At 35.5% G+C, this 24562-nt stretch overlaps 1 protein-coding gene across 1 annotated transcript in view; it reads left to right on the top strand.

Moving 5' to 3' along the window:
- Positions 1 to 24562, top strand: part of Nrk (Nik related kinase) — a 98557-nt gene that overhangs the window by 19944 nt on the left and 54051 nt on the right. Inside the window, exon 3 of the mRNA XM_005367370.1 lies at positions 24247 to 24303. Within this exon, the coding sequence (XP_005367427.1) occupies positions 24247 to 24303 (57 nt within the window). The remainder of the gene's footprint in view (positions 1 to 24246; positions 24304 to 24562) is intronic.

The following is a 24562-nucleotide window of genomic DNA, read 5'->3' as shown; positions in this document are numbered from 1 at the left end:
AAGAGCAGTCAGGGTTCCCTGCCCTGTGGAAAGTCCGAAGTCCTCCCCGCTCCATCCTGGTCTAGGAAGGCGAACATCCAAACTGGCCAGGCCCCCACAAAGCCAGAGCTAGAAGTAGGATCAAAACCCAGTGCCATTGTCCTTGGCCTCCCAGGCAAAAAAATCGGGATCTTGGGAGTGGGGTGGGAGGGGGGTAAGGGGAGATGGGGAGAAAAAGGTGAGAAGGGTTGGATGGGGAGAACTTGGGGCAGCGGGATGATTGGGATACAGGAGGGTGGGATGGGGGAGCAGGGAAGCACATATCTTAATTAAGGGTAGGGTTGGGAGGAGACTTGGGCCTAGAGGGGCTTCCAGGTGCCTAGGGAGAGGTCCCCAGTTAGTTCCTGGGGCAGCTGAGGATAGGGAACCTGAAATGATCCTATCCTATAGCCTTACTGGTACTAGTACTTTTAACCAACAGAAACATATACAGGTTGTGAATAAGCTTGTGTATAGCATGGAATGGAGGTAGACTAGCAGCAATGCTGCTTAAAACTAGCCATTACTTCACCCTTTCTAAAATTATATCAGCATGGTCTAGAGATGCTCCCTCCACTACCACTGACAGTCTCCAGAAAAAATAGTGTATCTTTAATTTTAGGAAGAACCCCAAAACAGCTCTCTAGGTCATGTGGCATTGCTAGTTATACCAGTAAGCAATTCCTGAGTCCCAGTGGAAAGAAGAACCCTGAGCAGTGTCACCATCTTAGGGACATTTGTTGGTCCCTCTAACATCATCAGTTTTCTTCCTAGTGGATCACGAAAAGTAGTTATTAATTTAAAGTAGAGATAGTTTATCAAGGTAATATGTAGATAAAATTCTTAAGTTTTTATTTGTAGGTGACAAAAATACATAATAACTTTAATTGATTGCTATATGCCAGATATTCTATATATTATATGGGAATTAAACAATTTTCTTTCTCATATCAACCCCATGAATTAGTTTTATGAATGTTACTTGTTTGTTTCCTTTAGAATTGTTTTCTTTAGAACAAGTTTTTTTTTTAAAAAAAAAGAACAAATTTTATGTTAAACACTTCAACAGCAGAGTGTCCAGTGCAAAATGTATTTTGAAGCTAACCAGAACAGAAACAAATTAGATATGTTATTGATATAGTGCTATACAGATTAAAAGGGAAAAGCTTTCTCACAATTAATTAGATAGTAGAGGTGGATACTACTTAAGAGACTAATGTTCTTGATAGGAGTTCTGCCCAGGAAGATAACTGTTTTCTGGATTAAACTCCATGTTGCTAACAAATTCAATGCAGAAAACTTATTTCTGTAATTAAATTTGTTCTGGTCCCCATGCCATAGTGGGAACTTTGGTATCACACAGGTCTGAATTTAACAAATGGAATGACTAGAGGGTGGGTCACTTCACCTCCTTTAAGCTCAGTTTTACAAAACAATGAGAACGGAGAAATTCATTATGTAACATAGTTGTTATTATCCCTGAAAGAACTTGCTAAAACATTTCACCAATACTAGAAGTTGTACAACATCTTTATTATCATTGAGGATGGGGGAAATGATAGAGGTCCAGGCAACTAAGGAATGCTTAGAATGGAAAAAATAGGGCTCTCTGGAAAAAGCAATGCAAATAGTTATTCAGTGTCAAATGGTCAGCCTCAAAAGCATATATACAAGTAACAGTATATAGACTGAGCCAGTTATGTTTAGGAACATGTGTATACAAATATACATATGTATATAACAACAATTAATGAAAAAAGAGATCATGAACTTGGGGAGAGAAAGGAGTATATGGGAGGGACAGGAAGGGGGAAATTGAAAGGAGAAATGATGTAATTACATTATTATCTCAAAAATAAAATAAAAAAATGACTTCTCTGAAAGCTGAAATAGATTGGGAAGAATCAAAATTCTTTGCTGGCCTTTAATCCTAGCATTCGGAAGGCAGAGGCAGGCGAATCTCTGTGAGTTTGAGGCCAGCCTGGTCTACAACAGCTAGTTCCAGGACAGGCTCCAAAGCTACAGAGAAACCCTGTCTTTAAAAAAAAAACAAAAATTATGAATAAAAAGTCCAAGCCCTCAACAGGGAAATTACATGTTTAAAGTCAAATAAGTAAGGATGTAAAAGCTAATGCTTTATAGAAAACTCATGTTCTTTGTTCATGTACACTCATGCAAGGCTTCCAGATAGTAATTATTACTCCAGTTTGCAGGCAGCTCTCATCTACATATCCTACTTCTTTCCCGAGAGCTGAAGGTGAAATATCTCACTTTTCCCCTGCTTCCGTACCAGACTGTCAATCATTAAAATGTTAATACAGGCTGATAGTACTAGCTTTTGTTCCTATACCAGGGGAGCATAATTTCTTTGGAAATTAAATGTGATTCACATATTTCTCTGAGATCTTTTGAGTGATAGAAATGAGTAAACAATATTAATCAATTTATGTAAAGGAGTCTTATTGATATTCATCAAAATTCAAGGAGGGAAGAAGGAATCTTCCATCTGTGGCACACAGGAGTCCCATGGCACATATCTTTCTCTGGATCATTGTTTTGTTTTGTCTCGTCTCTCTTGACTCTTTTCTCTTTAAATAGTAATACTGCTTAGTACAGTGAAAAACTTAGACTGCCATAAATTTCTTCAGATTTTTCTGGAAAGAATCTGAAAATATGGGAAGAAAATTTGTTCCTGGCTTTCTACAATCATTTTCCACCACGTTTATGTCCGTATGTTATATATTATTATGTCGAATCTTAGGTAATTTGTCCTAGCTATATTAGATGGTGATGGTCATTTGAAAGCAGGGAAGTCTGTCTATATTGCTGGTGCCAGATATACCTGGGACTAGGAGGCAGTAATTTAGGGAGAATTAATGATATAAAATGGAATAAACGTCAGTACTTCATTCTTTCCAGAGTAATCAACAATTGGATATGAACTGTTTCAGCGACAATGCAAGCGGAGTTAGTAGCATCCTGGATTTGCATCCCTTCAATGGAATATAATATATTTATTTTTGTACTGCACAAGTTCTTAAATAGGGGCGCACACCAAAATCCTCCGGAGGAATCATTTGCATAAACGCATGTCCAAGGTCTACATGAAAATATTTCCATTGAACTACTGCTAAGCTAAACTTCAGATGTGAACACGAAGACTCCGGATGGGCTAATTCATTTATTCAGAAGCTAGAAAACTTTAGCATAATAAGTTTTGAGTACATAGAGATTTGACTCAATACAGTATGATTTTCTGGAAAGAGAGACCAAAATTATTTCTCACAGAACAACTTGCTGCATTTCTCCAAACTCCCATCACTGGACAGCCATACACTAGGTCTTCTTGCCAGGAATCACCTTTTTACATGCATTTTATAAATTAAGAAGTGCATTAAGCCACTGATGAACAGTTTAGCACATGAGATTAGTTCTCACCTAATCCCAAGGGAAATGAGCTCCATGGCAGGTAAATTATTTCTAATGGCTATGTGAGAATTAAGAGGGAGAATTTCCTAACAAGGAGAGTTGCTCCCAAGAAAAGCAAAGCCAGATGTAGCACCTCTGTAAAAGGAAAGAGCCTTAAGGGCTATGTGGGAGGGGTGGGGGATGAAGGCAAAGTACACTTTGTCAGAGGTTATCCAATTGCCCTTGATGGAGGGAGTCTGGTTCTCTCACTCCTACAGGCTCAAGTCTTTTTTTACTTCGAATGACCCTCCCCTGACCCTAGTTCATTTAAATGCAAAGCAACAAAAAGAGAAAGACTGAAGGACTTAATCCTAACCCTTAAGTTACAGAGTATTAAACAGCTGATTGATCTGACCAATTCAGAGAAGGGACAGCACACACTGTATATTCCAAGCAACTGTTCAAATTTATTTGGCATTTCAGGAAAATAGACTACACTAAGCCAATGGAGAAACAACCTTCTCAGTCTCTTTGCACACGGCATTTTATTTGCTTACCTGAACTTCATTTAGAGTTATGACGCCTTCTAAGTTCTCCTGTGGAAAGGGGGATTTACCATTGGGTCAGATCCCGTGAGACCTCTTTGATGTGGTGAAAATGTTGTAGTGGTCACAAGCTAAGGATTCCAACTGAAGGACAGAGAAAATGGGGACATGGTCGTGCAGATTAGGTTGTTTAAAATTAACTGATGAAGAGAGACATGGTGAAGTTCTGTTTGCCCATATAAATGGAATTTGAGGACTATGACATTGGCAACCATGACTTTTACTATCCCCCTTTAAATCTCTTTCCAGTTATCAATAAAGCCTGTTTGTCTAGATGTCTTTAAAGTACATATAGTTCAGACACTATGTTCACTTTAAAATGTGGTTTTGATTAATCCATTCTTGGATCATCCAGTTTCTTTTTGGTCAGTTAACTTGAGTCTTGGACTTTAATATTTTTTCTTTTTCATATTTGGCTATGTAAAAGGAGGATTAAAGCACATATCAAATCTAAGCAGCAGGATTTAAACCAGACTCATGAACTTACTCCTCCCTTCCCATGGTAGACATGTATTCCCTAAAGCATCACCAATGTTTTCAATTAAGGAAGCCAGTTTAAGTGGCATGTGGACCACTTTCTTAAGGGAAGCCCAGAAGCCAGTGCTAAAGTCTTGGCAGATAATAAGACAAAATTAAAATCTAGTCATTTTGGATTTACTGGAAATCTGAAATTTCTATGAAACCCCAAGATGTTAATAATCCCGATAGTAAAGGAAGCAGAAATGCAGTGCCTTTAAAAAATTTTTGGATACCCCATCATATCCTTTGGAAGTCTGTCATCCAACTAATGGAATTGCAGAAGTGGGTATTTACTGTGTTTCTGCCCCTTCTCTTCTGGCTTAGCCTGTTACCTTCAGGGCCTCATTACGGTCATCCTGTTTGAGTTTTTCATTTATGACCCGTGGAGTAGTTAATTATCAGATTCTACTTTTATATTTTAATTCCGTTTGTGTTGTCAGTTTCAAAATCAGGCTACTGGATCACCAACAGCATCAGCATCACCCAAAAACTTGGTAGGAATGTAGAAGTTTTGGTTCATTCCAGTAATATGGAAACAAACAGAGTTGGGAATGCTAACTGGGTGAAGCAGACAGCTTGCTTTAACAAATGATGTCATTCTGGCTTACACCTAGTGGAAGAGTCACTGATGAAAAACATTTCTTATTCTTTCCTCCCATTTTACATAGATTCAGCTACTAACCAGGAGAAAAACACATTTTACTTGGAGTTTCAAGATCATTTGGCAAAACTTACTTAAACTCCTTTCCAATCTCCTAAATATATGATACACACAAACTTAAACACACATGCACAACGTGCATACACACACACAAATACATACACACTATGCATGCTCACACATGCAAAAATGAAAGTTAGAAAACAAAAATATTATTATTTAAAAATTCCAATATTCCATGAAAGGGAAAGTGAATTTTTTCTTTCCACTTGGAAAATAATAAAGATAAAAGATGAAATAGGCATAAAATTTTCCAGGTTAAGATCTTACAACATATAGGTTTGATGAAGAAATGTAAGACTCTCCTTCACAATAAAAATAAATTATAAGCCATGAAACGATGTCTTTGGGCATGGATAAAAGCAAACACCCTGACTCTCCTGCTCCCACAAATCCTTAAAAGTTTAGAAATACATGCAGTTCTGGTTTTGATTATAGAATTAGTTACTTTCCTCTGCTTGGCATATGTATTCTGTTAGTGATTTTGGAAACTTAAGCAATTTGTTCCTTACATCTTAATACACAGTCGAGTAGCATTTTGGGACAGTCTTCACAAAGCTCTTTTTTGGCAAGTTACTGATGGCAGCTTAATGCACTGGTTTGCAGTAGTGTAACAGCATTCTGCAGTAAATTTCTCTGTGCTGATGGCTTAGAATGCACTAAATGTTTCTGCAGAACTTTCAGATCTAGAAACCTGGGCAGAAATTTTTTTGAAAGGGCAGAAGTTGACAGTGGAGATAGAAAAACTTGTAAGCTCTCATGGTGAGTTTTACAAAGAGATAATTTGAAGACTTTTGCTATTTTCTTGTCAAATGTATTCCTCCGTTGTTCCAGTCAACTCTGTAAATCCATTTAAGAATAAATAAGGAAATAAGAGAGAAAAAATGTTTGTCAAACCACGTGTTTGACTAAATTAATTCTTGGTTAGTTTACACTGGCTGAATATGTCATTCAAGACGCATAGCCTCAAGCTACTGCTGGAGTTTTATATTTTCCTGGTAAGAAACGGAGGCAATATGAGTATGATATTATATATAGTTAATGAGCTTCAGACAAAACATATTCATTTGAGTCACAGAAAGTACCAACCCTATGTACTCTAAAATACATCACCTGTGTTTCTCCTAACCTTCACCCAAGTTGACTGAATCCAGACTCACTATATCCTGGTACATAATATTTTAAATGGATATGCCAATTCATAAAGGTTCTTAAGTTCCCTCAGAGGTTGGCTTTTGGTAATTATAGGAAAATATCATAATCCAAAAATATGGATATTTGATGAAATTTATATGTAATAGCTTTGGAATTATATTGTTATTCATATGCTGGTTGATGAAGAATATTCATGGAATGAAAAATAATGAAAGAATATCAATGTTCACTAACTACAGGCCATCCTAATTTTGGTAAAAAGGAATAAAATCGTCCAGGCTAAGATGTCTTTACCACAGTACTACTGTCTGTTTAGGTAAAAGAGTAGGGAACTTGGGATCACTTACAGTGATACAAGGTCCAGTTTTCTTAGACACAGAATCAAGTACATTTGAGATTAGTAAAGAACCTTAACAAATATAATTCAGTAAACATATGGGAAGGAAATGTTGCATAACGGTTGAAAACTTGAACTATGGAGTCAGATGTTTTGGATCTATATATTCTGTCCCTTAAGTGATTACTTTCCTCATCTGCAAAGTGGGTATAGTGATATGATTTGACCTATCAAGTAGTCATGAGATCTAACTGAGTTTATGTATGTAGCAGCTTTTGGGACTAACATGTTATGTAGTCAGCCATCAGCAGTTTTGTCATTGATGTTAATTGAATCTAATGACTGACTTTGAACGAATGGGGGACAATACGATATCATATTAAGCATACTACTGAAACTTCAAACATTTATTTCCTTTCTAAAGCAGTCATTGTTGTGTTGCTCTATTCTACTTTTTTGAAAATAGATCTCTAATGAGGGAAGAATATAAGCTAGGGTAATGGAGTACATGCGCAATGAATGCAGAGGGGGCTACTGTGGAGAGAAGAGCAGCAACAGGAGAGCAGGGTAGTAGTGAGAGAGGTGGAAAATAAGTATGTATGAAACTGCTCTAATGAAACCAGTTACTTTGTATACTGACATAAACCAGTAATAAAAGTGAAAGCAGGAGTGCTCTATCTTCGCTTGCTATCTTAATCCTCTAAAAGTACAGGCAGTTGACTAAGAAGCAAAAGCTTGATACAGATCCTGTTTTTCACAGTGATCTTCATAGCCAGCTATCAAGCAGCTGGATGTAAAGAGCTTAGAAATCCAACCCTTCTGCTGGTCAAAGGACTGGAAGTGGTTTATATTATTAATATGTGAAATATCAACGTGAGAGATGAGAAATTAAAATAAAAAAGGAAATTATTTCAAGAATCTAACAAAATAATGAGATTAACAGAATAGAATAGAATGGACTTTCTGGTATTCTAGGTGAATGGGTGAATAACTACAATCAGGCATCACTTAATGATGGTGATACATTCGGATAGAAAAGCCCTTAGTGAATGTCTTTCATGTTAGTTAGAACCCTATATATATTATATATATATATATGTGTGTGTGTGTGTGTGTGTGTGTGTGTGTGTGTGTGTGTGACCACCTTCATATATGCTATCCATTGGCAGAAGCATCATTATTCAGCAGATTAAAACTCTTTTATATCAGTTTACACAGAGCTTGTATGTCTTCAGAGAAAAATAACTAATTGTTTTGTGGTCAAATCTTAAATAGTTAAGGATAATCAGAAGGACTCCTTGGCTGCACATGGGTGTTATATTACATAAAAATCTTACCAAGCAAGTAGAGCTATAGCAAAACAAGTTTAAAAGCTGTTTTCTTCAGGTGTTTATGGCTAGGCAGGAAAAAAAAATCAGCTGCAATTCTCATAACCTCTATGTCTGTAAAGAGTAGTTAAGACTGACATTTCAACATATGTGAATAAGCCACATTCAAGCCATCTTGCACCCCACTTCTTTTGCTTCTATGCCTCTTCTATGTCCCTTCTTCCTCTGTCTTTTTTGATTGTCTCTTGCTCTCTCTCTCTCTCTCGCTCTCTCTCTCTCCTCTTTATTAAATCTTTGGAGGTTTTACAGCATGCACCCAGTTCTGTTCACCCTCCAGTCCTCCTATATTACTCCCATCCCTGCTGCATTCTCCACACAAAAGAAAACAGAACAAAGCAAGCAAGCAAACAAACAAAAGCAAGAACAACAACAACAAAAGAAAAATCCCATTCAACCAAAACAGAACTAACTGGACAGTGGTTGTGCATGCCTTTGATCCCAGCACTCTGTTGCTCTCTTTATTGATAAGACACTTTGACTCCTCTCCTCTCCTCTCCTCACCAGCAAATAAACCCTGTCATATTAGAAAACTTTAAGCAAATATAGAACAATAAAATGTTTTTGATTGTCCCATATTAAGTTAAAAATTTAGTAAAATAGAAAATCCAATTAAATGATGAATCCACTATCAGAGCTGTAATATAATATAGTAAGACACACACACACACATATATATAGTGATATATGTGTGTGTGTGTGTGTTTGTGTGTGTATAATATATGGCACTAGTTACATTATTACATGTATTTCTTAAAACTCATAAAAATGTACACTAATTTTAGTATGTATTTATGTATGTAAATTATACCTTAATAGACATATCCAAATTATAACCCAGTAAACCTATCCAATAATTGTGTATCATGCAACGAATGTTACATATACCTTTAATCCAAAACCTTAAATCCCAGTACTTTGGAGTTAAAGGCAGGGAGAATAGCTACAAAGACACCCTAGGTTATAGAAGACCCAGCAGAAGAGTCAAATAACCAGGAGATTTGCTGCAAAACAGGAACTTCTGTATATGAGAGGGAAGTTGTATCTATGAAACCTTAACAAAACAATTGCCTAAAGTATACTTGAATATGATAATACCAGTTGAGATATATATATATATATATTACAATGCCCACCCCTGCATGAAGAGCTACAGGGAGTGGGAGAATCAGTCTTCTTTAGGAACAAATCCCTGTATCCACTTGCAATGGTCATTCCTAAACACATGTACATACAACATCATTAAGGAGATTCAACTGGCTGTAAATATGAACATACATATATATGTGTGTGTGTGTGTGTGTCCATAATATATATATATATATGTATATTACAATAATAATTAAAGAACAAGAGGCCATGAGTTTTAGAGGGATGTGTGAGAACACTCAAGGAGTTGGAAGGAAAAGATGGAGGGGGAAATGATATCAATACAGTACTCATGTGAGCATCTCAAAAACATAAAGAAAAATGAAAACATGAGACAAATGCATAGATTAATTAATGGCAGACAACCAAAATAATAAAAATGTAAAATTCTAAAGCCAATCATGGTAGTGTGCACCTCTTGGGTAACAAATAGGAAGGCTGGGAAGGATTGCTTGTTGAAGTCAGCTTGAACAAAATAGCAAGACCCCATCCCATAAAAATAAAAGATAAAATTTGACAGATGAAAGAATTGAGACCGAGATCCCACAGACATAATTTTATGCTTGGCCAGGAGCATACTTCATCCACATGGCACCATCAGGTTACTTTACTTTTCTGTAGTTCGTTTATGTGTCTGCAAACTGAAGGGTTTTGATTAGAATCTCATTAAACTAAGGTGGTTCTCTGTTGAGGTGACCTGATTTGCAGGGTGATGGCGGGAATAGAATTGTTTAAGTATCAGAAAGTAAATCATCTGTCACAAAAACAGGTGGAATGGATAATGTCATGTGAAATTTGAGAAACATCTGTTTGCCTATAACAGGGCCTGGGTCAGGATGGAGCCACCTGGTTGAAATGATGTATCAGGTTACAAAACTCAGAATCTAGTTGAGACAGGACATTTTGAGCAGTGTGTAGACGGGAAGAAGGAGACTTTCCAGTTTTATAGTTTTAAAAATTGTTTTACTCTAATTTCTTGTTCACGTAGGGACACACAAGCAAAATTATTTTTGCCACAATTTATAGTATTTCTATGGGCGTGTAGCACAGTTTCTTTAAATTTTGAGGGGAAATCAATAGTTGGGGATTCATTTTCATGCAGAAAGTTAGAAAGAATGCAAAACTGGTTGATGATAATTTTGGAATACTATTTGAGTTTGATTTCTTTTTGAAGCTCAAGCCTATAACTTTGCATTGAATGTAGTAGTTCTGTTTGATTTTTCAGTGTTTAGTGCTTACTATGGGTCAAGCATTGTGATACTTTTTGTATTTATATTTTTAATCTATTTTTTCTCTTTTCTTTTTCTTTTTTCTTTTCTTTTCTTTGTTTTTTTGAGACAGGGTTTCTCTGTGTAGCTTTAGAGTTTGCCCTGGAACTCACTCTGTAGCCCAGGCTGGCTTCAAACAGAGATCCACCTGTTTCTGCCTCCCAAATGCTGGAAGTAAAGGTGTGCACCACCACCATCCAGCCTTCTTTTTAATTTCAAAAAACAACCCTATGTGGAAAAGTTACTCCTTTTTCTCAGATGAGGCAACTTCCTAAAAACCAATAATTTTGAATACCTTGTTATGAGCATTTGACCTCTTGTGTACCTTTCTTGAGTAATATATTTAAATATTTTGTCAATACAAGTCCCAGAGAAGCTACATAATTATCTTCTCTTATTCCATGAATTTTCTTTATACTTCAATTTTTGACACAGGATCTCAGGTGTCCCAGGTGTGCTTTAGACATACTATGTAGCCAGGGATATACTCACACTTGTGATCCTTTTGCCCCTGTCTCTCCGGCCTTATGGTTTAGTTTTCATAAATTCAATTTATCTATGTTTACCTTACTTCTTTGGGCTTTGTGGGGGGGTCATAGTTAAAAAACAAGTTTTCTTCTACTATGTTTTACTTTTATCTTTTGTATTTAGGTAGTTTATTCATTTTGAGTTACTGTCTGTATAGAGTAGAAAGAAGTTGAAAGTTTAAAAAATATTATAGTTTCAGTATTATTTGCTAAAGTTATTTAACAGTTTCCATTGACTTACGCTGCTATTCTCATAAAAAAATCACAATAAGCTGTAAATATAAAGATTTTTAATGTATTTTGTGTAATTGTCAGGGCTATTAATTATTCTTGCTATGGAGTTGGTTTAGACGTTTTGCCTCCATGAAAATGAGATAGTAACATAAAAAGTGAGCTTACTTGCTGTCAAGTAATTATTGAAAGGATTTTATACTCATGAAAGAACAGTGACTTTTAACACTGAATGCAAATGTGGCCAGATGTGGCCATTTATACTTGCAATACTACCACTTTTAAGTCCAAGGCATTATTGCTGTCAGGAGGAGACATGCTTCCTAACAGAGTTAGTTTCATGCTAGCTTGGGCCTACACTGAAACTCTGGCTCAAAATAAACTAGCAAACAAAACAAAATAAAAACAAAACCACAGAGGCAACAACCACAAGGAAAATTTATTGAGTCTCTGTTATAATAAATTAATTTTCGCTACACTAGTTTAACCTTGAATTTGTATTTAGTTGGTAGCTAGTTTGGGAAAAAAATATATAAATGTCATCATTGGTGCTGTCTGTAAAATCCAAGAATTCCTCACTGATTACCAACTAAAATTCAAACAGGAAAAGAAAAGGAAGCCAGATAATTATCCTGTACTAATTAAACCTAATCATAAGACATTTCACAAAACAAGAATCACAGGAAAGTCATCATCCATATCTAAAAGGAAGAGAAAAGTATTTTAAAGTCTCAGACATACTTTCTTCCTCATGATTTTCCTTTGACTGAGATTATCCAGAGATGTGTTTCAAAGGCTAGCAATGGGTGACAGAATATTTTGGTACCATGATATGGATCATTTGATGTACAAACAAACTATATAGAGAAAAAGTTGGCTCCGAAGTGAATGTATTTGTGGCTGTAACTTTCCTAAGTCAACATTTGTGATGAACACAATTAGTGACAGATGTTAGACCCAGGATAGGGAGGGTTGTATTTATGCCATCTTCTTAATGCGACTTAGCAAATTTACTGAACTTCTTTCTCGTAGGCAATATATTTGTGGCAGAGTGGCACTGTATGTACATAGCAAGCTCACACTTTGGGTTTAAACTTTCTGTATGATAAGTCATGGGTTTGAAAGTAAAGATTTTAGTTATTAGAAAAATAAAATGTAGCAGGAAATGGTATATCCCATTCATTCTTGGGATTGGCCTAGGGGTGGAAAATCATATTGTATAGTTGGTAGATAAGGAAAAGTTGGTATGTTGTGGGATAGTATAATATATGAATTTTATGAAATTACGACCGAAATCATTTCATTACATTAGTTACACTTGCTAAATATCATGAAAAAGTCACTGTGAAGACACCAGGGATATATTTAAGGATGCTAAAGTTGCAAAAGTTAAGGAGGCAATTGTGTTATTGAATACTATCGGGGAAAAGAGTAGCAACACCCTCTATTCAGACTTACCGTACATCAAGACTATTGGGTTAGTTGAGCAAACATATATATTTGCAAAATTGTCATTTTCAATGTTTCTTACTGATGTTTAGTCAAAATATTTCATAAACTTGTCTCATTTTATCAGCTTGCTACAGTTAAATCAGCATCCAAGATCTTCTATTATACTTGAAGAATCTTTCAAGTAAACATTAGGCCTATTCTCCCTGCAGTGTAACAACCCTAGTACCTGCAAACTTCCTTGTTAAGACTAACAACTCAGTAATTTCTTCACCTTTAATGGTAACAATATTCAAATTGATTGAAGTGAAGTCTATTCAAAAAAGTCACTTTCTATAATTTTTCAGATGAAGGAAGGAGCCTGGCAATCTCAAAATTCTAAGTGACTTGACTTTTTTACCTGAATTTTTTTTCACACTGTCATTTTAGTCACCTCATATAGTGATTTCTAAGAATTATATAAGTAAGGCTTCCGTTAAAGCATTTCGTAGACACTTTCACTATAGAAGTCAGTTTGCTCACAAATGCAAGAGAATGATCTTCTGAGGTTTCCCCCATACAAGGGCATTCTGTGACATGAACCTATTTGTCATTTGTGAGGAGATTTAAATTTGTACCTTAGTTTTTCTATATTTCCATTTTATTTAGATTATATACTTAGAGATATTGTGAATTTAATATCTTCATCAAAAGACAGATCATACAATTATCAGTAGAAGAGAAAAGAATCCACAGTTCTCAGTAATAGTTAATAACCAGAGATCTAAGTGAAATATGGAAACATCAGTCAGCATATAATATTGCATAGTATATTTAGTTACCTCATCAACATGGAGGAGATCTTGACACTTCTACAGGCCACAGGCCAGCTATGACTTGGCAGTTTTGAAAATCAAGTTGGTCTGTTTATTAAAAAAAAAATCCTCAGGTGTTTGAAGATCCTTTAAAGTTAAATAAAATGTTAACACAGAATATGTGAAACCATCAGGTGTAATAGTTATAGAAACAAATCTAAGGCTTATAGAAATCTGCATTTATTTTAACTGGTGGCAAAAACAGTTGTGTTCAAAGTGTGCAAAATTAAAATAAAATGTGAATCACACACACGTATATTTCTCAATGGCTAAATAATTTTCCTGTTTCAACTTGATGATTAAACTTGTCAAAATAATACCAGTTTCTGATTGACATTCTGTAAGGGAATACTGGGTCAAGACAGAATTAATTTACTAGAAAAAAAAATAAGTCATTCAGGGAACCTAGATTTTGCTATAATAGTAGCTACATTTCACAAATTCCAAAGAACAAGTCACATGAGTTACTTGGCTCTACACATTACTCAGTATCCTAACATTTGTTGAATATCAGTTAACATAAAAACCACAACTCTCCCCAGTTTTATCCCTTTCACAAGAAAAAAAAGCATTCTATTATTTCTCCTCTTTTCTTCATTCCTTTTATTCCCTCTGGATCCATTTCTCCCAGCTCTTGTGTCAGGAAGGCAGCTTGTGGGTATTCTACACTTTCCCAGTCCTAAGTTACTCCATCAGGATAGAGCTGTCTCCTTCTACTCCCCATATAGCTCTGTGTTTCCCTTCATCCTTGTGAGATGTTTTCTGCCCCCCTCCTCACCTCCTGCTTGGAAATTTCCTTATTGCATTCCTTTGCAGCTTCATAATGAGACATTTTGCAAGGGTTCTACTTTGAGGGTCTTGAGCTCAGTCTTTCAGGTATTACCCCATAAAGACTTGAGATATTCTCCGACTTACCATAGTTTACAATGAAATAAAAGTATACAGTACATGACAGTAAGAACAACCTTTAAACTACACTGCTGACAATGACTCATGGCTCAATTACCAGCAAAAACCCTTGGAGACAAAATACTTTTGTGTTAAATCCCAGATGTAGACATCCTGAGTCGTTTTTTTTAATTGCCTCGTTTAAGTAGAACTATAGCAGTATGCTCCAGTAGCTCTTAAGGTGTGCAACAAATGCTTGGGCCCATACAAGTGGCGAAGCCTGATATACTGTAGTTTATGTAAAAACTGTAATTTGGCCTGTAATTTAATGGGGTTTGGTATATTAATAAATAAGATCAGAGTACCCAAGTAAAATAAACCATCCTACTTTGTCACCTTTCTTTGTAAGACTCAAAACTCTTTTTCTGTCACTGAAGAAGGCGAAGAATTGTTTAGGAAGAAAGGAATTGATCTGGCAGCCCTGTCACCATGCTGTAGAAAACACATTGCAGAATCTTCCCTTCATTTTTTATCTTGCCAATACTGGAAATTTTTTTTTTTTGAAATCCATGGGGAATGGAAATACACTTTAGTCTTATTTTCCTAAAAATAGGCTCAAGGAATTCTTCACTTTGTGAATATTCTAGGTGGTACATACAGCTTTCTAACAATAAAAGTCAGATACGTTTTTTAAAAAGAAAACAAAATCAGAAGATTCTTTGATGGTACAATTTTAGTTCTCCTGTGAAATCTCAAATGGAATTGTTTTCTTAGTTCACATTTACTTTTATAAGCAATAAGAGGTGTAATATTTAGTTGATTTCTAAAATTTATTGTTTTAATATTAAAACAGAAGAACTTTTAAGCAAAGTAATAGAAATATGTCTAAAATAAATGAGGTTGGATTAGTAAAATTACAAGATGATATTAATACAGTACATCCAAAATTACAGTGGAAGTCTTTGACTTTTGTTTCAAAATTTTTATAAATGTAGTTGACCAAAAAACGATAACCTTATTTTCTTGAATTATGATGAACTCTTTACCAAACAATTAGCGACTATTCTTTCTATGCACATATAGGACATTAAAAAACCTGACTATATGCTTAAGTCTACATTTCAGAGAATCCATATTCTACAAAACATACTGGATGCCTGAAAAGAGGTTCTAATTCAACCTACGTGACAAAACTAGCATAAAGACCAGGAAAATGGGACACAGGAGACACAGATAGATGTGGACGTGATAGGAGACATTTACCTAGTTACCTAGGATACGGAATGCTAATGAATTTCCCCCTCAGTTTATGTTTTGATATATAAGGCTGTTTGGAGAATAAACGAGAGGAATTCTTCTTCTCCAGGATGTGAACTCAGGATTTCATGAGGGATCACTGAGCATCTCCCTCCTGATAAGCCCCCCCCCCAAAAAAAAATTAGAAAGTGATGACAAAATACACTAAATCTTTATGATACATTCAGAAATGAACCACATGCTTATGTGTCTAATTTGGAGGCAAATGACTACTTTAATATAAATTCAAAAACATGTTCTCTCAGATATTTATCTAATCAAAGAGTGCTTTTGTTTGCAATATTTAATACATATCAAGTAATAATAAATTTACAGCATAATTCATAAAGATTTTCTGAGGGCCTGAATAAAATATTGTTAAGTCAATTAGTATAATTGACTTACTCGAAGGGAGATTATTTAATCTACTTGTAAAAGTAGATTTGTTCAAATTCTTTATTACCATTAGATTTTATATCACATATCTAGCTTGTTGTATAGTTTAAAGGGAAAACAGAATAAATAAAAAAGTACAGAGACAGGTGGAAAAAGTAAAAGAACACAATACCAACACCAGAATAGGAAGTGATTCTTGGACTGTGTCTTGGATCTGTTGTTAATCCTATCACTGGCTGTGTGAATTAACAAATTTGGAGATTAGTAGTGAACAATATAGGAGGGAAAGTTATGAAACAATTTGAAGTAGGAAAGAAAAGAAACTCAAATTTTAAAAAGGCAAAGTTATACTCTGTATACTCTCATGATATTTTATACCTTTTTTTATTCCAGAACTGAGAATATTTTCATAAACGTATGTTTCCTTTAGGTGACTGTCTTAATCTCTCATATTACCTTACATTTAAAGATTGCCTTATTAAATTGAATTGATATTCCCCAGTGATTTTCTTAAATAAAATCTATTCCACGCCCCACATTAAAACTTTTCTTGAAATCATAGACACCCTCTCTACCTTAGACTCATACCCAGGGCTGTTGTGTTTATCCCTCTATAGGCAGACCTGAAAGAGTTAAGACTCTCCTTTTGAGTGGGGGGATTCGTAAGGCAAAGCTGTTGCTTTTGGTTGTCATGGCCCTCTCCTCATCTGTTTCAATGTGTTTCTTTCAGTAGTTGAGTTGCTTGGTAGAACTGGAGACACTGCAGGTCACATCTGTCAGAACACATGGAATACATTTTGTGTGACTGTGTTAGCTGATTCATGCATTGCGGAAAGACGGCAGTTCATGCCAAAACACTGAGACACTGTGAGGAAGCATTATCCAGTCCGTGCTAGAACCTGCGCACTTACAAGGAATTTGTTTCTTTGCACTTGCCCATGCCCTAACACAAAGTCCCATGGTGAAGTCTAGACAGATCTTAGAGGGAAAGAAGCAACTCTGGGACAGAGAGCAGGCAGGGGAAGGAATGTGAAAAGTCAAGTGGCTTCTGGTATCCAATCCCCTCTTATTTTTGTAATGTGCTTTCTGAGGAAAGCAGTTGTCTTAGGGTTAAAAGCATCCACAGTGAGCTGTGTAGCTGTCTTTGACTTCCTCGTGTTTTCACTATATTTTACTGAATAATGATGCTTAGAAATGTCATCAGTGGATTTGAGGTACGTGGGCACTAGGCTCATGCAGGTCATAGTTTTCTCATCATATACAGTCCTAGACTGTAGGGTTGACATTTTAAACCCTATCTATGTGTATGTGTATGAACATTCCGTGTGTATGCAACTGCCAATAGGGGCCAAAAGAGCTAGGGTTACAGGTGCTCATCAGCCACCGGATATGGGTGCTAGAAACCAAGCTTAAGTCCTCTGAGAAAGCAGTTAGTGTTCTTAGCCTCTGAGCCAACATTTTATTCCTGTGGACTATGACTTTAAACTTGTATTAGTGAGCAGCATTGGATGTTTTATGATGCCACCTACTTGTAAGAATAATTTTCAAGGGTTTTATAATTTTGTCACCTTTAAATCTGACTTATGTAGCAATATATTGAGGGCATCTCTTAGTTACCTACTAACTGCCTTTCATGTATTTCTAATACACACACACATACAATTTTAGTCAAGTATACTGGACTTTATTGTACATTTTGTGCAATTTTCTGTTTGTGCACTGTAGTGTCAGAGAGAGCAACTGCATTTGCAAATGATGTTGCTACATATTTTGACCTATTTTCCCTGCAGGAGTAATAACAAGGGTAATAAAAGTCAGTTGAAGCTGCTGCATAAGCACACATAACTGCCTCAAATTACAGGGCAGACCCTAAGCTACAAAGCCACTGGAACCGCAAAGGCCCTCTTCCGCCTGTTCACAGTTCTAGTAAGCATGACCATGACTGTCCCAGATTTCTGGAAGAGGAAAAGCATTAGTTTGTCTTTTTATTCTGATGCTTCTGTAGCTTTTTACTTTCAAAGCCTGGTTCAGTATGACTTCATTTACTACAACTAGCCAAGGTCTGTGTAATTGGATGGTTTGCTGTCAAAGAAAGAGGTAAAGTACTTGGTGCTCTCACTACTTTATGGCGCTGGACTTGACAGAAGTACACTTCTGTGTGTATGTGTATGTATATATACAATATTAATATGTAGTATTAATATCTACTGCAGATAGTTAGTTGAAGGTTTCAGTATAGTAGCACAGCTGAGGATTAGGTAATGCTACCTAACAGACAAACCTTGTGTGGATTTGGCAAGAGCCTTGGTTCTGCTTACTTCTTATGAGTTCCTGCCCTCTGACATGGACTAGCATGTGTCTTTCTAAGACTTGAGGCTTTCTAACTTAAGAGAATTGTTTGGAACTCTAAGTGGCCTCCCAGTGGAACCACAGAGAAGATTGTAGGGTTGATGAAGAAAAATTCACCTACTGATAAATCAATGTACTTGGGATTCCTGGAGTACCGTGCAATACTGCAACGTTTAAGAGGTTTTGTCTGGAAATATCAGTGTATCATCGTGATGATTAGGAACTATGGTCTCCCTAAATTTTCTCCTATTTTATGTGGCATAAAATGATGTTTCCCACCACCACTCACATGTCTACACTCTCCACTTGGCCCATCCCCTTCCGTTTTAGAATCATATTTCAATTAAGTTGGTTTAGCCCAATACACATTTGCTGAATGCCTGTGATCCTAAAGTTAAGTAAAAATGAAAATTTCCCTTAACTGTCATCTATAAGTAGATGGAATAGGTAAATTATTTATTAGGTAAAAAATGTTTGTGGTATCAGATACATAAGTTATCAATTGATTGTATGATTTAAGTTTATGTAACTTAGGTAACTGGAGTATAAACCTACCCTTATTTTATGCAAAGATGTGACATAGCTTTGCAATGGCCTGTAAAGAACAACTGTTTTATAAGTGATATTTATAATAAGTAATATTTATGATCTCTTAAAACAGTTTCTTCTTTGGAATTCTTAACAGAAAATGACTGCTTTTTGTTCTCCCCTGTAACTTTCCATGAAAGTTATAATAGTTTGATTATAGAAGTCTTAAATCCTAAAGCTTCAATGTTACAATAGTATTTATTCAGTTTCAGGCTCCATCTGCTTGCAGGCACAATCCCTTGCTTACTCTTGAGTTATCTTCAAGTGGGGAGAGCAATCACACCTAGGAAGACTTTTCCATTTTTGATGCACATGCTCTGCCAAAATCTTTGTACCAATGAGATAGATGCTTATACAAATATTGACATATTCTGCAGAATGCTCTCTGGCAGTCATTCATTCTAATGTAATGATCAGTGTGTGTTCTTGCAGTATACTAGGCTTTGTGGGAATGAGAATTTTGTAATTTAGTAATTATCATCGATCAAATATCCACATATTTGTGTCCCTTAAAACGTATTTTTAAAAATCTAAGTTTGAAGCCCATAAAATTCATTTTTCTTTCAAAATATACTACAACTCCTTGTAAAAAGTGATCGATATTTCATGCATGGCCTCAGTTCTCACCCTCCGTCTTTGCTATATCTTTGCTGATTTTAATCACACCTCCAAGAACTGATTACTCTGAAAACATCTGTCAATTTGGGCTTTTAAGCTTGTTTGTATGGTGGATGGATAAAAAGAAAACAAAATGAGAAGACATGCATATCAGAAACAGTACCCTTACAACCAGTCTGAAGGAATAGTTCCTGGGAGGCCATGCTTGGAAGCCAGGCTATGATTTGCTAACCTTCTTTGAAACCCTTCAGCCAACCACGTGCTTTTGTATTTCTGCATAGATCTGTTTATAGAAACTATTCAGTTAGTCATGTTGTCTCAGCAAGTGTTCCCAGATACTGCTTATGGCTGCCCTTGTGGTAGCCTTCAAGAATCAGTTGGATGTTGTCCTAGGGATCAAACAGATGATGAAGGACAACACTGTGTGGATAAAAAGCAAGCCACACAGCTGTAGAATGAGCATGAGTATCGAGAGTAGCTGAGTGGTCTTTCTGCACCACAAATTCATGTGGGTGCTTTCAGTTTGCCAACTGCAAACAAAGCAAATGACTGGAGGGACTCTGAATGAATGGCTGAAGAGAAGGCAGTTTTTCCACAACAATTTCTTTAACTACATAATATAAAACTTGCTTAATGGAGATTACAAGGCCATCAAGAACTATCCTATGTTCTTTCTAGGGGAAAACATAGTATTAACTGTTGCAGAATGATGGATTTTTACCAACACAGCTGTCACAACTGCTATTTTAAATCATTTGTTATGGTTTAAAATGTATAATCCCCAAGAAATTGATCATTACTGCAATTCAGTGCTGACTTTTCAGTGCCTTGACGATTTTGAAGCTTGCATCAGACGTTCAGCTAACAGAAGGCAGTCATACAGTAGACAACTCATGGCTTATTTCATCAGCGATGTCTTCTCTCCCCCTCTCAGCAAGATTTTACTTTCCCACTGACATTTCAGATATGACTAAAGCAGGTGTGCTCTGATGTTCTGTTTTCATTTTTTAGCTGTATGCTCAGTCCTCCATTTAATATTTTTGTGTTTGGTGGGTTTCCCCAGTCATCATTGCCTGATAGTATTTGTTTATGAAGCTCTATCCACATGAGACCACGATTTAATCCGTAATCTTTTCAAATGCTGCGCCATATTCATGTTCCCATTGACATCTGTGCCACTTCCATGACGGTTTCCCAACTATTCCAATGGCGAATAACTGGAACAGACACCTAAGCAGCCCCAAAGATGAAGGGAAGAAGTATGAAATAAAGAGCAAGAAAAGCTTAATTGAAAGGATCAGTGCCAACAGAAAGGAAATTTGGGCTTGGAGAGATGGTTGACTTCTTGGTTAGTTAGGACCTGGTAAGGCTGAATGTTAGGCGATGTAGACACCGCTAAGTCATATATTTCTTCTGTAGTTCTAAGTTCAGTTAGATTTACTTTTGGAATGTTAGTGTTCAAATAAGCCTTCCTTTATTATTTTCAAGACACTTCCACAAATTGTAACTATTCTTTAGTGTAGTAATTTGACTTCCCAAGGGAATTGGAGGAGTCTGACTACCAAGTAGTAGTAGAAGTCTTCCTTTAACCTTCAACATTGTGTTCATGACCTCCCCTTACCTTTTGTGCATATCAAGGTTTAGTCTCCAATTAAAGAAACACTACCTATACATTAAATCTACATATTATACATTTATGTAAGTATACATTATATCTACAAGTTTGTGGCTCCTGTCTTCAATTTAGGGGTATGTAGCATTTTTTGTTAGTAAAATATATTCAGAATGCTGATATTAACATTCAAGACCAACAGCACAATAATGAACTCTGCTTTTCCCAGAGGAAGCAAACTAAATAATGCTGTTTATTTGATTAACCTAAATTAATTAAGAACACAAATCTTTGCCAAGTTGAAATTAGCACATTGAGGGGTATATGTTCTCTCCTGAGTTACTTCAAATAGATGTGTAAAAAGAGTACATGTTTAGTTCTGAAGACATTATAATTTGCTAGTACAGCTATTTGGGACCTTATTTATGTCTTTTTTAAAAAATAGTAGCCTGTATTCATTTTCTTGAACCCTTTAAGAGATTCTATTAAGGATTCAGGAATTTATATGAGTAACTATTTTTTTGAGTTTTCTTTTCCCTAACATAATCATACATATCTTAAAAATTGTGACTCCAGACAGCTTATCTTTCTATTATCTTTTAGTGTTTTATATTTTAAAGATTATTATTCCGGTCCAACTAATGGATTCTGTGTATTGTTGATATTTCCCTAGGGAAAGTGGATGACAAAATCCAATTTATAGTTGTGGACTTTTCAATACTCATGAGAACCAATGACAATTCTTAATATTTTAGACAAAACCTGTCTGATTTCTTAGCATTTTCTGCATACATTTACAGAAAAATTCACATGCATAAAACACAAATTGTACCTGGAAAAGGAAAGGCCACATTAAACCCCCACATTACAAATGATACACATCTCTCACTACAGAACATTCAGCTCTTATCAGAAAACAGCTTCCACATAATCAGCAAACCACAAGATGGCACCACTGAACAATGAGTTTATTTCAGAGAGGTGCCTTCTAGATTCTCTAAATAGCTGGTCAGGAATAACCTTATCCTTCCCAATTAATGTCAGTCACTTCCACTGAAATACAGTATGACACGGAGAATAGTGACTTGATAGTGGAGAAACTTCATAGGTCTTAGGGTAAGTGATCAAGGACAAAACATCATAATTGTTATGTTGTAATACACTTTACCCTAATATATGTGATATAAAGGGACTTCTTGCCCAAGTATGCAACCTCAGAATAATTACAAGAAAGCATCAGACAAACCAAAGCTGAGGTACATTATACAATGTGTTTGACCAAGAAAATCACAAATAAACTGTAATATAGTTTAAAGTAATATCATACCAACATTAATTTACTGTTTTTATTTATTATACCATGGTAACATAATATACTAACATTATAGAAAACTGAAAAAGAATTCATAGGAACTCTGCAATATTTTTTAAACTAATCTCTGAATTTGAAATTATTTTATATTAAATGTTAAAAAAATCAGTATACAAATATTACCTGAAACATTATCTTAATTGCAACACTTTATAATTATGTATTTTTAAATATGCTGGACATCTGTGGAAGCTTGTAATGGTTGTCTTAACCTATTAAATGATTTGAAGACCTAGGGTCTAGTTTCCCTTCAGGAATAGCGAGTAAATTCTTGAAACTCGACTTTAGTACAAATTGTGTGTAATTTTGAAATGAGAGTCAATCACAGATTGAGAGGACATTAACAAACTGCTTCTTTACACCATGATTACTAGCAGTTAGTGACATTCCATTACCTCACTAATATGTGTTCACAAATATGGTGGTGATGGAGTTCTAATTTTGCAAGGTGTTAAATTTTGCTGTCAATCAAAAAAGGTGATATATGATTATTATCTTTGCTAGTCTGCCAAATGCTTTATATTGTACAAAATAGTAGTATGGACAGAATAGCAGTTTGACCCATGAATAACCTCTTAGAATCAAAAAAAGGAAAGATGTAATTCGCTGTGTCTAAGGAGAAATGCAGATATAACCAAACAAGGCCACAATCTGGAGTACAAGGTGAACTTGGAATTTGGGAAATTACTGCTCAATTTAGTATATAGTCCAAGAATAATTTTCTGCTAGAGAACTATCATATAAGGCATTCCACTTAGCTTACTCATAGTAACACTGGACTGGTATTTTTCTATTACCACAGCATGAAATATTTTTTAAAAATTAGCACCCAAAATAAGCTTTAATTTAAAAAACATCTATATGTTTACTTTGATATTATTATAATCTATGATTTTCATTTAGCCTAAGATTACAATGTTAGACATCATTGTGATGCCAGTAAGAAAAAAAAGTCTTCCAGAACTTACTTCATACGATTTTGGTTCCTATGATTCAAGACATATTAAGAAATTAAGAGGCTGTTGAATTAATTATGTGTCACTCTTACCAGTGATCACTATGGAAGAAATTGTGCTCATGAAGAAATATTCAATAGGAAGATAATCTCTGCACAGTGCCACATAAATGTGGTCAAAAGTGTAGAGTAAAATGTCTTCCTTTTGTTGCTGTCTTAATTGAAGATGTGCACTTTCCATCTGGATCCTTTGGTGGAACACAAATCGACACTATTAGTTATATTCAGTAATTTAGATGATCAGTTATGTCCACTGCGTAACATAAGCACAAATATCTAAGCTACCTAATAAGCTTGATTCATTTCCAGTGAAGTGCTTCAGATTTATGTAAATGTTGATGACATAGTTATGTTTGCTATAAACACATATACCTATTTATTAAGATGCTATGACTTTGACTTTAATTAATATATTTTGCTTTGTTAGTTTCTTGGTAGCTAAGTAAATAGCAAACATTTGACATTTATCACTATCCTTTCTTTCAGGGACTCCATGAAAAGACGGGTTCATTCACAGCTGTTAAAGTAATGAATGCCCGGAAGGTAATCTAACCTGTGCCCTCTCTGTATGCTGTGCACTTCATATACTGTGTGCATGGGAGAAACAACTCTAAAAGCACTGTGTTGATGTAATGATTTTATATGCTAGTGAGTTAAGCTGAAATAATTGTAGTTATGTAATCACAGTTAACAATGTATTACACTTACTGGTTTGTTTTATTTTCACATTAAAAATGATTCGTTCAGCCGGGCGGTAGTGGCGCACGCCTGTAATCCCAGCACTCGGGAGGCAGAGGCAGGC

Source organism: Microtus ochrogaster, unplaced genomic scaffold, assembly GCF_000317375.1.
Source record: "Microtus ochrogaster isolate Prairie Vole_2 unplaced genomic scaffold, MicOch1.0 UNK17, whole genome shotgun sequence".
Classification (NCBI taxonomy): Eukaryota; Metazoa; Chordata; class Mammalia; order Rodentia; family Cricetidae; genus Microtus; species Microtus ochrogaster.
Note: the sequence above shows the minus strand (reverse complement) of the source record. Positions and strands in the feature narration are given on the sequence as shown.